This window comes from Salmo salar, chromosome 16, assembly GCF_965601325.2.
Source record: "Salmo salar chromosome 16, fSalSal1, whole genome shotgun sequence".
In the NCBI taxonomy this organism is placed as follows: domain Eukaryota; kingdom Metazoa; phylum Chordata; class Actinopteri; order Salmoniformes; family Salmonidae; genus Salmo; species Salmo salar.
This window is the reverse complement of record NC_138306.1, coordinates 30,051,150-30,067,829: the sequence shown is the minus strand read 5'-3', so window position 1 is coordinate 30,067,829 and position 16,680 is coordinate 30,051,150. Positions and strand designations below refer to the sequence as shown.

The window sequence follows — 16,680 nt, the reverse complement described above, 5'->3', positions numbered from 1 at the left end:
GGTCACTTAGGTCAGATTGTGCTTGGGGACAAAAGAAAGACTGAGCACAACACAGAGAATACATTCACACTGTATTGACTCAGAGGCAGGGATGTGTACACACGGCACCTTCCCGCAGTGAGAGAAACACAACCGCTGTTAGTCCTTCCACCATACAGATGTTCCAATTTAAGTAGTCTTGTGAATCCCTTGGTGCTGGAACAAATTCATTTTGAAATGGTAGTGTGATAACAATGTCCTTCTAATAAATATTATTTCAATATATAATAAAATATATGCCATTTAGCAGACGCTTTTATCCAAAGCGACTTACAGTCATGCGTGTTTACATTTTTTAAGTATGGGTCGTGCTGGAAATCAAACCCACTATCCTGGCATTACAAGAGCCTTGCTCTACCAATTGAGCTATAGAGGACCACACAAAATATTTTGCCGTTTTGAAGCTACTTTCCAGCAAATCTACACAGTTTGGCATGGAGCTGAGAGACAATTTTTCAGTTTTAAAGCTAATTTCCTGCAATTCTATGCATTTTTCCATAGCTCATGCTGTGTTCCTCTTCTCGGACATTATAACAAAACCAATGGGAATGTGCCCTGAATGCCCGGTTTTGAGAATTTGTAGGTTGTCCCTATTTAAAAAATATATATTTTACCTCGGCGGCCCCAGTTTGAAAACCTCTGTATTCATGCATCTACCTCACTTACCTATATACAAAGAGGAGTCTTTCCTCTTCACATGGTCATCTATGTAGGACACACCCAGGGGCTGAACTGGGGTGGCTCCAATCCCCAGCAGCATCTGGGCCCCAATCAGCAACAGGTACATCATGTTGGTGTTGGCCTTGTTGGAACACATCTCCTCTATGTACTGCCCACCATTCCTGGTACTGTTGGCGCACCCATTCCTGCCCACCTCAGTTCTCCATGTCTGCCCTGGCTGGTACTCGTATTGTTTGGTTAGAAACTCCGGCAGTGCTGACAGAAGAGCTCCTAGCGCCATGACGATCCCCCCACAGCCAATCAACCTTGGCCGGTGGGCTTTGGCCCCGAAGTAGCTGACGAATAGGATGAGAGCCAGATTGCCAATCTCAAAGCTGCTGGCGATCACACCCACGTCGGCACTTTGGAGGTTGAATCGTCGCTCCAGGGTTGTCAGGACACTCACCTGAGAAAGCAACAGCGGAGGAAATATGTTACTCATAAAAGGCAATTATAACTAACTTCACAAAACTGATGAACTTTGTAAATGGCAGGGTATCATCATTATGAGGCTGAAATATGACCAGGCTTAAAGCCTATTGCTTTCACACTAGCTGAGAATTATGTCATTGAGAGGAACATGAAAACACCTAGCTTACAAATAGCAACTAAATAAATAGGTTACAGTTTTACCATGAGTAAGAAAATTAGAATCACTTGAAACATTTGATGCATTTGAATGAATGGCCTTTGGTATAAGGAATCACATCACAGATGCATGCAGTATTTTACAGTTGAAATTTAAAAACAAATAACCAAGACTGTAGGCCTAAACATTGAGAAAATAAATACATTTGTATTTAGGGTATTTTTGTATTTTTGAATAAAACTCTATATATTGGAATAATAAGGGTTAACGTGCCAAGGGGTTTCCAAACTTTCGGTATATGCAAATGAGAGAAAATAGGATATTATTTGCATGGTGGAATTTTGAATCAAGTAGCACAGACCGCAAGAGATGAGAGAAATAAAGCACGGCTATGAAAAAACCATGTTATTGAGGTTGTGTCCTTTTACATAATCCCTTTCCTTTGGATATACTGACTCACAGACCTCTTCAGATGTTTCTCATTGTGGTCTGAGTAAAATCCCGTTTGCCAAGATCCATCCCTGTCTTTCATTAGCTGGGCACTGCAGCACTTACTCCCAAGGCTTTATTGAAAGTGCCTTCTCCCCTAACGCTCACTCTCTCTCTCTGAGTTAATGGTGCAGCATTTAATGCAAGTGAAAGATAAGAGCATAACACTGTCTCTAGATGGAAGCTGGGGCAGCAGGGGATTTTGTCTCCCCTCTGCCATTGTTGGTAAAATACATGGAAGTCAGACATTACGGATTGCATTTCAGTTCATAAGATAAGATCCTAACTAAATATAATGATCAAATTGATCTCCATTTCATTTAGATTTTCTTCATGTGATATGCGCTCCATCACAGACTATCATGAAAGCAGACAGTGAATGACCATTTTTTTTTTTTTACAAAGCACTGATTTCAATGATGAACGCAACCTGAATGACAAAAAACAACTTCACACAGGTTCAGGACTGTACATAGTTTGATAAAAATGACCTTGGTGAATTTGGCCAACTGAGTCTTCTGCTTTTGGTACAAGAATGTGGTTGAAGCCCAGCTACCTGCATTGGTTGCCTCCTAGTTGGTGATATGGAACACCCACAACTAATAGGGTAGAAAGATTCTTAAAGAACATAGCCAACCACCCACACATTTGTATCAACACTGTACATGCAACAACGATGTATGGACAGACCAAGACAAGACTCTGAAACAGACATGTATGGAATACACACAAATGCTCTACCATAATGAAGAGGGGCAATATCCCTTACTCTGCAGGACGTATAATACGCTGCCCATTCTCAAAGGTGTGGATCCTCCGATGTATCTAATTTTGCATGCAGCATCCTCGTTTGCCTTTACTTCAATTGTTAAGTATTGCCTGGAAGGATTTCATAACAAATAATGTGGGTTTGTAATGACTGAGAACCAACTGCTGAGCCATATCCCACCGTCACATTTTCACAAATGTTTCGAACTATTTTCAGATGTGTCCCAAAATGCCCTTGAAAGGGCATGGTCCTGTTCCATTCCCACAGCGATGTCAAACAGGCTAATAGGCTAAGTTAAGCTCCTCTAAGGACCCGTGGAGACAGGAAAATAACAGCTAACATAGATGCCAGCAGGAAAAATGATATTTTCTCTGTGATTACAAAGTGACTTAAATGACTTTAAATAGTTGGTGTGACTGAGTAATAACTATACTAATACAACTAGCTACGCTTTGAGTAAATGTGAATACAACAACAGGTTGAACAATGTAGTGATGTCATCCTTTGCACAAGGCCTATTATAAAATGTTTTATTCTCCTAAAACTACAGCTCAGCAATAGGGATGCTATGGGTGTCCAAAATGGGCTTGCAGTATCATCTGAGTTGCCAGAGAATGTAACGTGGCTTCCCAGCAATACTGGAAGCGTGAAGAGTTGGGTTGGAAACATCACCATTTGCTCCTGTCCTCAGAGCCCATTCCAAGCCAATGCAACCTGTTCACGGCACAGCTGGAGCTCTCAGCACTCAGCAGACACCAGCACAGACTACTGAACCTCCACCTCACCACCACACCACAGCAGAGGAATGGCAGCCAGGCCAGATAGACCATGTCATGTCATCTACTGCCCAGGCCAGACTCAGGCAGCATTTGGCCTGACAGCTTAGTGAGCCCTGAAAAATGCAGTGAATTTAGAAGAGTACCTGTCCCCTAAATTCCAATGCACTCTGCCAGCGAAGCATTTTACTAAAGAGTAGGCACAGCATTCTGAGATACTCAATAATTGACAAAAATATCTTTAGTTCCAGAAAGAAGAGTAACCCTGGCTACAGTAAGCTAGTTAAAGATAGACCTGGAACCTTGAACCAAAAACTAAACAATCAGTCACGAAAGTTTGTTTATTTATTGCAGCATGGTTACAATGCAAACTTGTCTGGCTGCGTTTTTGTAGACAATGTGACTGTCACCTCAACATTACCTCAGAGGAACCAAGCCCCACACAGACATCCCTTTTTTAAACAGGAGGATGAGGCTTGTGTAAGCACAGTATGAGACATAACAACATCCGATTGCTAAATAAAAGTGTTGAGGTGCATCTCAGGTTCCTATTCTGTATAGAAGGCCTTTCAAAAGGACAATTCAGAGTCTGCCAGAGGCCTTTTTCTGACAAAATCCTATCTAATTCCAAAACATGAAGTTGATCCCTTGGCAATTAAATATTTCACTGACTGTTTGTACTCTCTAAGCTTTACCAATCTGCAAGTTGCAAGATTGGAGACTGCATGGTAGTAACAACAAACTTTAACTAACACCTAACCTGAATGGATTAAAGTCTCGAAAAAGTTGGTGTCTAATTATCATAATCAACTATTAAGTTGGGTTTGAAAATCAAATATATGAGGGGAAAATGATAAAATACATAGCTAGTTCAGCCTGTTTTCCCACGAGTAGGTGGAGCACATAACAGGAAACACATTCACCGCTGTCACTCATTACCACAACATAGAACATGGGACTACAAAGGCTGAAACCACATTCAGTTGAATTTCCGAGAACTGAGAATTAAAGGTAGGCCTACACACCATTTCCAGATACTTCTCAAAATGAACTAGGGAAGCTGACAGTCATATCACAACCCCATAGCATTGAGAGTAATTGTCCATGCAGGTATGTGCACTGACTGTTTACCCAGAGACTATGTTGCCTGGAAAAGAGCCCCGTCCACTGTAAGCTGCTAACGTAGAGCAAGAGCATAGGCCACGACCCCTGACTTCCAGGCTGGCTGCCTGGCAGCACAAAAACACTTTAAGTCGCCTCATCCTATCATGGACACAAGAGTACCTCTGACAGGAGGACATCTAATGAGGTCATGACAGGGTCATCAGCTTGTCCCTGGAGCTGGTGCCTGCTTTCCAGCCCATTCAAATGGAGCAGGTGCCATGTGAAAGAGACTACCTGTGCTGACGACCATAGCGCATGCAGAAGGCCTGTCCTGTTTGCTTAGGCAAGTCATGCGCTTCCCTCTCAGATCCATCATTGGCAAATACCTGCCTGACCCCCAGAGTATACTTTACAAGCAGACATACCTGCTGAGTGACTAGCCTTCCACCAACTCATCTTTGCTTACCAATTTAAAGTACACCCTTTTTAGTTCAATGTTTGTTAACCTTCTTTAGAATAACCTCCTGAAAACTGTAGTTGAAAACATTTACATAGTCAAAGTGAAACAGGGCTTTAAATGGCAGTTCTACTGTAGGCGTCAACATTTGAGCTAAACTAAGCTATAAGTGCCTATGTATAACCAAGGACACAAAGCCATCAGTCCCGTGGAGGCACTACTGCAGATGTGCCATATTCCGTTTCAACTACATTTTAATGAAATGAGACATGACTGAACCAATTATCACAGAGGAGTCCTGATAGAACCATTCCTTCCACTGTGACTGGCAAGTGTGTACATAGCAGAGACACATCACAGAAAAATGACTGCAATGTTCAATCCAAGTGAGAGAGAAAGGGTGGAGACTACTGGTTATAGGGCCTAATTTCACAAGAACTTTACTTCACATCCACGTAGTGTTATAAAGTTAGTCAATCCAAATAGATTTAAGAAACATGTTACAACAACATGTTATAAAAATAGAATAAAGAGATCGAAAAAAGAAAAAAAAAAGTACCAAGTACGTGGGAAAACATTCCACTCAATCATTTGGGGTCATTAAACTCATTATCAAAAGCAGGATGTGATGGATTCTCGTTAATTGTACTTTTGGCTTAAAGTCCTCTCCTTACAGGGGAAATTCTGACTGTATACCAACATGCTTCATCCACATAGGCAACACTATTCCCATGGTCAGGAGGAGGCTTTCGGTTCAGTGCGACAGAACAGATAACATGTTCCACTCCAAATAAGGCTAAAGCATTTCAGTTTACATCTTTGATTCCGCTGGGAAGTGTCACTAGCCCAGCATGTGACCTAAAATAACCTACTCATCCATCATTTGTTCTTTCATTTGATATGAGAACTGTGGTAAAAAATGTTGATCACCATAAACCCATTGAATAACTCTGCATGGATGACCTACAGGACTAAAACGATGTAAAAGCTTCAACCAAGTAGGCCTACAGAATATCAAAAGCATCAAGTTTGAACTAGAGATAAGAGTTGAATAGGCATGCCTGCTCTTCATAATCAAGATAGGATTGCTTTCAAGCCTGACACTGATAATACAGGTAGGGACCTAACATTTCACTCATCTACATGAATAAATGGTGTTATTGCAGTACATTACACTACTGTATATTACAGCTATAGGAGCCCTTTGCCGCATAGACTACTAACAAGTCACCTGTTCATTCTTGTCCTCTATGGAATCTGAGTGTTGTTTTGGACAATTGGATTATTTAGGTGCGGCATTAGGAGATTAAATCATCAACAACTGTTTTGTTGACAGAGGAGAAATATGCTATGTTTGCTGTTGACAAATGGACAATGTTAAACTCTGCAACCAGGCGAAAATGTGTTGCATCTCCCAGATGTGTATGGGCACTGGCTACTGCGTATAAAAAAACACCGGTGGATGTCAAGCCTTCTTAAACCGGTTAGCTACACATTATCTCATTATGTCATAGCTGTTGCACGTTTCATGACAGACACTTTGCTTACACGCACAGTACTGGCACGGATATAGAGTTATAGCTAAGATAAAATGGGCCAAATACTAAAATGCATATAAAACATGCGTCTGGCAAGATGTTCTCATGAGAGACATGACAGACAATGACACAGTTTAAAATGTTTCACTCACCAGGTAGGCTCCAACAGTGCCCTGTGCCAACATCAGGGCACATTCCGATATCAAGAATATCTTGATGTTTGAGAAGCATGATGACTTTTTACGGATGCCCTCTCCAGGGCTCCTGTCCGAACACATTTGTTTTTTCACCTGCATCCTTTTGAGACGCTATTTTGTATCACAGCGAGAAACAGAAGCCAGAGGGTAACCGGCCAGCCCGGAGATAAACATAGAAGACACCGACTATGTTTCCCCTGTAGGCTACATTCAGTGGGTGTCTGACGCACGGTCTCTGTCTATTTTCTCTTTCAACCTATGCTTTACATCTTACAAACTATGACTGTAAATATACAGCCAGACTCCAAAGGGCTTCCACTCCACAAGCGTTAAAAATGTCCACTTCGTCGAATAAGACACATGAACTCACCGACGATTTTCTCATATGCATACGAGAATAAGAGACGCTGGGTTTTCTCTCAAATAACATGTTTTCCGAATCTTGACGCTCGTTTACGAATGTTAAGCGTAACAATGCATAGATTTTAAAAAGAATCGATAAGAACCTTGCCACGGCGTCGCTGCTCCAGCTATACTTGGCATGGTCCTTGTAGCCTGCTGTACAGTATGCGAGCATACACTCACTCCCTCCACCACTTGTGTAGCCTACTAGTATGTTCTGAATCCGCGCCTCTTCCAACCACTAAGAGACGTGGCCTATCGTGGCGATGTGTAGCATGCACCATATTCTAAACTAATTTGCGTTCGAATAGACTCTCTCTATAAAACATACACGTTGATATAGGAAATTTGTTCATTCTAATTTATAGGCCTATTTAAAATAATAATCATTTCACATATTGAGCTCAAAGCAAAAGGGCCATTTCAAGATATTAGCAACACATTGTGTGTTGCTATGGATTACTCAATGTTGAACAGAAAATGTGAACATGATTAAATAAATGGCCCTCATGATGCTAACTATTACCGTAACAAATCCTTCCTGTATGATATACATGCACACATTAAATCATCCATCCTATTATTCTGTTTGCCCACATAACTGAGGTCTGAGATGATTATATTAGTTGTAGCTTAGTCAATGGTCTTTAAGCGAGAAGAAGTAGACAGGACTGAGAACCATGACCTTTTGCCTCTAAATGATATCACAGCTGGCCTTCTATGAGCAAAAAAATACCCTCTTATCTGACACTCCAGCAACCTCTAACCTCTACCTTTTTACACTGTCATTATGTGTACCCAAGCCCACAAGCAGTGGACATCCGTGTGTCCAACAGAGAGCCATATGACAGGTGATAATCTACAAAGGGAAAATATATAGGAGTTTAGTGTTGGTGGTTCCATAAACCTGGTCAGTTTAACTAGTGCTTGTTAAAGGGATAGTTCACCCAAATTGCAAAATTATACATTCGTTTCCTTACCCTGTAAGCAGTCTATGGACAAGGCATGACAGCAATTAATGGTTTGGTTTCATTTCCCTGCCTCTGTTTCCACATGCTAACGTTTTAGCATTTATAGTACAGATCCCATTCAAGTCGTGGGACCGATTTTAGTATTTTTTTTCCATCATGTCCAAATCATCTGAAAGTATCTCAAATTGATTGTGAAGCTCAACAAAGTCCCTAATAGACGATTTGAACATGATTCGCAAAAAAGCTAATATCGGTCCCATGACGTTTTTTCCACATGATCTTTTCATGGTTTTTTTGGTAAGGGATGTGATAAGCAGGGCCTTCAACAGTAGCATTTCATGGTGAGAGAAGTATACAAATGCTGATTAACATTCTACAACAGTTTATATCCATTGCTTTCCTGTGTGCCTGTTCCTAAATAATAATGCTTTGACCCTTTGACAGCACTCAAGGAAATGATCGAGATACAAATGGAATGTATGCAATTTAATTTACAATTCTATAGGTGAGATTTTGTAAATTAAAACAGTGTGTCACAGTCCAACTGAAATGCTGTTCCACTGTTATGCCTGCCTATGTGTGATTTCACAGTGCGAAGTCATTTATTTTAATCTGTATACAGTTCTTTCAGTGAAACACGTTGAAGCAAATGTTGCAAATAATGAAATCAATGCTGTAATTAAAACACATGGATGTCCTCCTTCCCTCTACCCTTTTTTCTGCATGAGTAACAACATCACTGAGGTGAATAGAGGAAGGTAATTTGCTTCTGCCAGCGATTAATAATTGCCTGCACACCAGAAGATCATATTCTGTTGGGTGCCCATTAATTCAAATGAAGTTATGGTGTAGAGGGCATGGAGAGAGAGGAGAACTCAGGCAATGCTATATCATTTAAAACAAAACACAGGTGAAAGATTAACCTTGTTTAATAAACATTTCATGAACTCTGCCCAATTATTGGCACATTGCCGATTACTTGTGTATTTAAATCACTAACTCTGGGTCAACGTTTGGGGATATTTATCAAGTGGGACATCTATCAATATTCAACAGAACTATTCTGCATATAGTTTTTCATTCATGTAGAGTCCTCACAAGTGTTGTTCGATGACTAGCTTCTGACAGTAATTTCACTTGTCAGGATCAACATTATTCAACTACAGTTAATCAATAAGAAGACACCAATAGATCATTTGGTGTGTCAATAATCAATCCATGGTTGACTGATTTTTTTGGTCACTTAATCAATTTGTCATTTGTAATTCAACCTCTAATTTTAAAGGGTTAGACTTTCAGCTTGTTTGCTGCTTGTTTTAGTGGTTAGATGTATATATGTAATAGAGAAGATAATAAATGAATTCATGAATGAGTGAGAGTATGTAAAAGCTTATAGAGTCTGTGTCTGTTTGCATATGGAAGTGGTATGCCTGCCGATTTGCCTGTGTGTGTGTTGTGTTCAAGCATCCTGCCACACACCCTTTCCCAACAGTCTTCTCAGTACATGAGTCAGGTTGGAGGTGCAGAAGTGAGTGGGTGGACTTGACTGGTACTGCCAGGAATGTATGAATGGAAAATGGTGCTGCTCTTAGGAATAGCGGTTATTTATAGGATTTGTAAAAGGGCGGACCGCCAAAGAACAGCCCAGCCCTTCTGTCCGGTCCCATCAGGGAAAAGCAGGAAAGGGAGGAACAATGACTAAATAAATACTCAAAGTACTCTGAAAACACAGTGATTTTACATACAATTGTAAACTTAGAATGAATTAATCGACTAATTAATACATCCTTGGTCATTATTTGTTATTTAAAAAAACATAACAAACAGAACCAGAATTCCTAAACACAGTTGTTATTAACTTGTGTAGAGTTGTTTGGCAGCATGGTTATTAATCCAAAAAGCAAGATAGGTTGCAATGCATTGATTCTGTGAATGACAATCACTGCTCTTATGTTATTGCTATGGGGGCTGTGGCGAATGTGCCCCATGGGCTCTATATTTCAGCTGGAGTGTGAATGGGGAAAGAGCCCTGAAATTGAATTTTACTTTAATGATCTATGACAATATGGGCCAAAGTAAGGTGCTCTTCAATGTATCACAGTTACCACATAGATTATGTGCTTCATTCAAATGATGAATTTAACATAATGTAAATCATTGCTACACACTAAGAAAAGAGGGTTCAAGGGTTATTTGGGAAGGGTGATGATTCTATGAGGAACCATAATGACTTAAATACATCTTTGAGCCCTTCAATGGTTCTTTGCTGTTAACAAAATGGTTCTTTGCTCTTTTTGTGATAATTAAAATGTAGGGATGGTGACTCATTAGAATATTTGCTTGTTTGGTTTGCTCATGGCTCTTTTTGTGCAACCGTGAGTGAGAGTGTCAATCCAGTTCACATAATCTGTTGTGTTATGCTATTACCTCTCATATATGACTATGACCAGTGAAGGTGTCTTGTGAAATACTCACGTACGGCCATGTGTCAGTTGAGAACGGTAGACTAAGTCAGTGGTTCTCTATTCTCTCCTCAGCAACCCCCAGCTGTTCCAGAGCTAACACATCTGATTCAACTTGTCAATTAAAACAATAATAACACTTATGGAATATTAACAATATAATATAGATAACCAGAACAAAATACACTGTATGGCTCTTCAAAAGGATCTACAAAGAACCTTTGATACTGAGAAATGTTCTTTATAGAACCATTCTTCATAAAGGTTCTATAAAGAACCAGAAAAAAGGATTCTAAATAGCCCCAAAAAGGGTTGTAACCATAGCGTAACCCTTTTTTGGTGCTATATAGAACCTTTTTTTATGATTATTTATAGAACTTTAGGAAAGGGTTCTTTATAGCACCATACAGGTTTCATTTAGAACCTTACGAGCATGGTTCTTTATAGAACCTTCCATTTTCTTATTTAAAGCACCAAAAAGGGTCCCACTATGGTTACAAGCCAAATAACTCTTATTTGGTACTCTATAGAACCATTTATTTTTTGTGTTCATCTCTTTTTGATGGAAGTTTGTGTTAAACATTGAAAGGTAAAATGACATTTTAATAACTATGCCATAAAGTATGTAGGTAAGTAAGGCATTATGATTCCCTGACTGCTCTCAGGTGGCACCAGGTGAATTACTGTCGTCATTATCTGCACCTCTCAGAATGATGCTGAAGAGAAGGCAATTTAACACAGTGCCTTTTGGGGTATTTTACCGGATCAGCATGACCCTGGAGATATGACATCATAGAAGTGGATGCGTTCACAAAACATACTCTGCTTCTCAAGGTGTTTCTTATTCACACACAGTCCTGGGGGCTGTAATAGTGCCAACAAAAGCATTTATCCACTGCTCATGTCATCAGTTGTTGATGTGCACACCTAAACCACTACAATACCTGTAAGATGAGGCATAACATGTCCTTACACTATTAATCAAATCAACAAAACAAAGAGAGTAAATCAAAGTACATGCTTTATATTCAATTGCACAAGATGAACAATAGATGGAAGTCAGGGATTGACATGCTATGGAATGAACTGTAACAGCAACTATTCTGAGAGAACCCAATGTGGGGTCTAGACAATATTTTAGTATATCACTTAGAATATTCACTCTTCTGTATAAGAATACAAGAGTCAGAGAGTTAAGAGGAGACATTCTAACAATAACATCATTAACCTTTTGATGATGCTCCATACGGCACACATATGTCTTGTGTGAGTTAGAAAAGGATGTGACAAAGAGTTGTCAAAGAGATAGCAAATAGCTTTCTGTCTCTGGGTTCCAAGTAATCCACTCCTGTGTCCACACACATCAAGATTTCCATTTCCAATGGAGATGGTGTGTCATACACAGCATTGACTCAACACACATATCATTTCGCTTGACTGACAGGACCCATTATGTAGATGCATTCATATTGCTCTCATCAATTAATATCACCTGGAATGTATTGATATTATTTATGTGATTGTCATTAGAATTCACAGATGAGTAAGATATACTAATGAACAGTGTATAATTGTACCAACTAGCTCTCACAGTCTCACATCAGTATTAGACGTTCATCCATGTTTCTCAAACGTCAAAGTTTGAAGTTGTTCCAATCATCAAAGTAAAGTTTAGGCATTAACTCAGAATTTTTAAGGTTAGGGTCAAGTTAAGGCATTAACACCAAATTCTTAAGGTTAGGCATTAACTCTGAATGGGTAAGGTAAGGGTTAAGGTTTGGGATGGGCTTAAAACAAAAATACATTTCTCTCGCTGGATTTGAACATGCAACATTTGAAATTAGAGGCAGTTGCTTATGACTGTCCACCGTCTCCATCCACAACACCAAAGCCTACTTGAAGGTAACAGCACTCACGGTTGCCCCTAGTGGCCGGTTTCATCTCTCGACGTCCTCAGACATGGATGGATATCGAATACTGACTTGTATCATAGGCGACCTGGCTGATTGTACAGTCTCCGCAAATATGCATAACACTTTCAATGAAGCAAAAAGGGCATAATTTATACAGTGTTACTATAAACCTCAACATTCTGTTTCCAATTGAATATGTCAGCAGTGTCTACAAGAGAAGCTTAAAGTCCCTGTAAACTATACCACTGCCCATCCCCTCCTAGAGCCATCTCCATGGCAACTGCTGTGGCATTAGAGCGAGCGGGGCTGAAGATTTTCAGGGGGATGCTGGGATCCTGTGACAGATGAGATGAGGATTATGGAGCATCCATTTGGTTGTTAAATATCTTAGAGGCAAAAATACATACAGGCCGCAAAATGGCTTGGAAATTACAGCTTGTGCTGTAAAATTCCCCAAACTGACCATCCGAGCATAATGCTGCCAAAGTTAGAGACAAATTACTGTGCATTTAAAATATTTCAGTTGACAAAATAGGAGGGGCATACAACAAGAGTATTAATGCTGATTACAAAATTCTTGCCAACAGAATGTTATATATAAGGGCATATAACCATTTGCTGCCAAAAGACAAACATTAGATCATTTATTCTAAAAACTTGGAAGTCAATCTATTCCATATTGACACAATGGAAAAATCTAACGATTTAGTATTTAAATATTGAAATAGCACGGAGAAAATCAAATTGGTACAATTAAAGGCCAAGTGGCAAACAATAATACAGGCGCTAGGGATGGGGGTGTGAGCATGTGGGTCGGGGCAGATGAGATGTAATCATTGTTTGTGGAATGGTCTGCCTACCAATGTGAGAGACGCAGACTCAGTCTCAACCTTTAAGTCTTTACTGAAGACTTATCTCTTCAGTAGGTCCTATGATTAAGTATAGTCTGGCCCAGGAGTGTGAAGGTGAACGGAAAGGCTGGAGCAACGAACCGCCCTTGCTGTCTCTGCCTTGCCAAATCCCCTCTTTCCACTGGGATTCTCTGCCTCTAACCCTTTTACAGGGGCTGAGTCACTGGCCTACTGGTGTTCTTCCATGCCGTCCATGGGAGGGGTGCGTCACTTGAGTGGGTTGAGTCACTGACGTGGTCTTCCTGTCTGGGTTGGCGCCCCCCCCTTGGGTTGTGCCATGGCGGAGATCGTTGTGGGCTATACTCGGCCTTGTCTTAGGACGGTAAGTTGGTGGTTGGAGACATCCCTCTAGTGGTGTGGGGGCTGTGCTTTGGCAAAGTGGGTGGGGTTATATCCTGCCTGTTTGGCCCTGTCCGGGGGTATCATCGGATGGGGCCACAGTGTCTTCTGATCCCTCCTGTCTCAGCCTCCAGTATTTATGCTGCAGTAGTTTATGTGTCGGGGGGCTAGGGTCAGTCTGTTACATCTGGAGTATTTCTCTTGTCTTATCCGGTGTCCTGTGTGTATTTAAATATGCTCTCTCTAATTCTATCTTTCTCTCTTTCTGTCTTTCTCTCGGAGGACCTGAGCCCTAGGACCATGCCTCAGGACTACCTGGTATGATGACTCCTTGCTGTCCCCAGTCCACCTGGCCGTGCTGCTGCTCCAGTTTCAACTGTTCTGCCTGCGGCTATGGAACCCTGACCTGTTCACCGGACGTGCTTGTTGCACCCTCGACAACTACTATGATTATTATTATTTGACCATGCTGGTCATTTATGAACATTTTAACATTTTAACATTTTGACCATGTTCTGTTATAATATCCACCCTGCACAGCCAGAAGAGGACTGGCCACCCCTCATAGCCTGGTTCCTCTCTAGGTTTCTTCCTAGGTTTTTGGCCTTTCTAGGGAGTTTTTCCTAGGGAGTTTTTCCTAGCCACCGTGCTTCTTTCACATGCTTTGCTTGCTGTTTGGGGTTTTAGGCTGGGTTTCTGTACAGCACTTTGAGAATATCAGCTGATGTACGAAGGGCTATATAAAAATACATTTGATTTGATTTGAATTTGATTTGTGTGTGTCTGTAAGTTGTTGTTCATATGTATAAGTTAAAATAATAATTATAAAAAAATCTATGTATATATGTTTATTCTGGTATTACCCACCATGTAGCTTGTATATGGCAATTGGAAATCAAAACAGGGTGTTCTACGGAGATACAATAGATGATCAAAAGTAATTGGCACCTGCTCGTCAAACATCTCATTCAAAGATCATGGGCATTAATATGGAGTTGGTCCCCCCTTTGCTGCTATAACAGCCTCCACTCTTCTGGGAAGGCTTTCCACTAGATGTTGGAACATTGCTGTGGGGACTTGTTTCCATTCAGCCACAAGAGTATTAGTGACATCGGGCACTGATGTTGGGCGATTAGGACTGGCTTGCAGTCAGCATTCCAATTCATCCCAAAGGTGTTTGATGTGGTTCAGATGAGGGCTCTTTGCAGGCCAGTCAAGTTCTTCTACACCGATCTCAATAAACCATTTCAGTATGTGTAACCGATGTGAAATGACTAGTTAGTTAGCGGTGGTGCGCGCTAATAGCGTTTCAATCAGTGACGTCACTCACTCTGAGACCTGAAGTGATTGTTCCCCTTGCGTTGCAAGGGCCGCGGCTTTTGTGGCGCGATGGGTAACGATGCTTCGTGGGTGTCAGTTGTTGATGTGTGCAAGGGTCCCTGGTTCGAGCCCAGGTTGGGGCGAAGAGAGGGACGGAACCTACACTGTTACATATGGACCTCGCTTAGTGCACGGACCAGGGCATTGTCATGCTGAAACAGGAAAGGGCCTTCCCCAAACCGTTGCCACAATGTTGGAAGCACAGACTCGTCTAGAATGTCATTGTATGCGGTAGCGTTAAGATTTCCCTTCACTGGAACTACGGGGCCTAGCTTGAACCGTGAAAAATAGCCCCAGACCAATATTCCTCCTCCACCAAACTTTACAGTTGGCACTATGCATTCAGGCAGGTAGAGTTCATCTGGCATCCGCCAAACAGAGATTCGTCTGTCAGATGGTGAAGCGTGATTCATCACTCCAGAGAACATGTTTCCACTGCTCCAGAGTCCAATGGCGGCGAGCTTTACACCACTCCAGGCAGATGTTTGGCATTGTGCATGGTGATCTTAGGCTTGTGTGCAGCTGCTCGGTCATGGAAACCCATTTCATTATAAGCTCCCGATAAACAGTTATTGTGCTGACGTTGCTTCCAGAGGTAGTTTGGAACTCGGTAGAGAGTCTTGCAACCGAGGACAGACGATTTTTACGGGGTTCAGCACTCTGCGGTCCTGTTCTGTGAGATTGTGTGGCCTACCACTTCTAGGCTGAGCCATTGTTGCTCCTAAACATTTTGACTTCACAATAACAGCACTTACAGTTGACTGGGGCAGCTTTAGCAGGGCAGAAATTTGACAAACTGACTTGTTGGAAAGGTGGCATCCTATGACGGTGTCACGTTGAAAGTTACTGAGCTCTTCAGTAAGGCCATTCTACTGTCAATGTTTGTCTATGGAGATTGCATGGCTGTGTGCTCGATTTTATACACCTGCCAGCAACTGGTGTGGCTAAAATAGCCAAATCCACTAATTTTAAGGGGTGTCCACATACTTTTGTATATATAGTGTATGTGTGATGAGATGAGAATAGCTGAGGGGTGGGATTAAAGGATCATGATGTGTAATCGGTATGACTGAAAACACTATATATAATGTATGTTGGAAATGTCTGCATACTCTCTATCCATATGTAATGTACATAAAAAAAACAACCTTTGTTTGGTAACTACTGTGCAAAAACAGTACCATGTATGAAAAATGTGTGTACAATGTATATGCAACAAAGAAAATGTAAAAGCAAACATGTCAAACAAAGTTACGTTTGTCCTCTGAAGTGCTGATTTCTCAAATGCTGATTTCTCAACACCGGCATAATAAAGTATATGCAAGTGCTGCACAACCAGACATTAGGCATACAGCAGACTATGTCAAATAGATCCAACTGCTGAACCAAGATGAATCTAAAACCAGCTACTGGTGTGCCTTTTTCGTCAACAATTTCCACTATAAAGTTGGCAGTAAAAGTCTCAGCAGTCCAGGTGTTTTCCATGTGCATGCCGCCATGTTTTTGTTTGTTTGTGTGTTTCCTGGTTACCATGGTGGCAGAGGAAAACACCGGGCTGACAGCTGAGGAGAGAGGGATAAGGGGAGGAGAGGCTGACTGCTCTGTCCCGCAAGGCTCTTTAGGA

General features: G+C 41.1%; 1 protein-coding gene and 1 long non-coding RNA gene across 2 annotated transcripts in view; one reads left to right on the top strand and one right to left on the bottom strand.

Annotated features, from left to right (window-relative positions):
* The window catches only part of LOC106573780 (solute carrier organic anion transporter family member 3A1), a 56,174-nt gene extending 48,875 nt beyond the window's left edge, over nucleotides 1-7,299 (bottom strand). The window contains exons 1-2 of the mRNA XM_014149134.3: nucleotides 6,634-7,299; nucleotides 706-1,165 (exon numbers count right to left, since the gene is read on the bottom strand). Coding sequence (XP_014004609.2) covers nucleotides 706-1,165; nucleotides 6,634-6,777 — 604 coding nt within the window. The 5' untranslated portion in view covers nucleotides 6,778-7,299. The remainder of the gene's footprint in view (nucleotides 1-705; nucleotides 1,166-6,633) is intronic.
* LOC145861098 (uncharacterized) lies at nucleotides 5,789-16,306 on the top strand. Its single transcript, XR_014380875.1, has 2 exons — nucleotides 5,789-6,058; nucleotides 13,959-16,306. It is a non-coding gene; the product is annotated as an uncharacterized LOC145861098 (long non-coding RNA).
* Nucleotides 16,307-16,680: the final 374 nt, after the last annotated feature.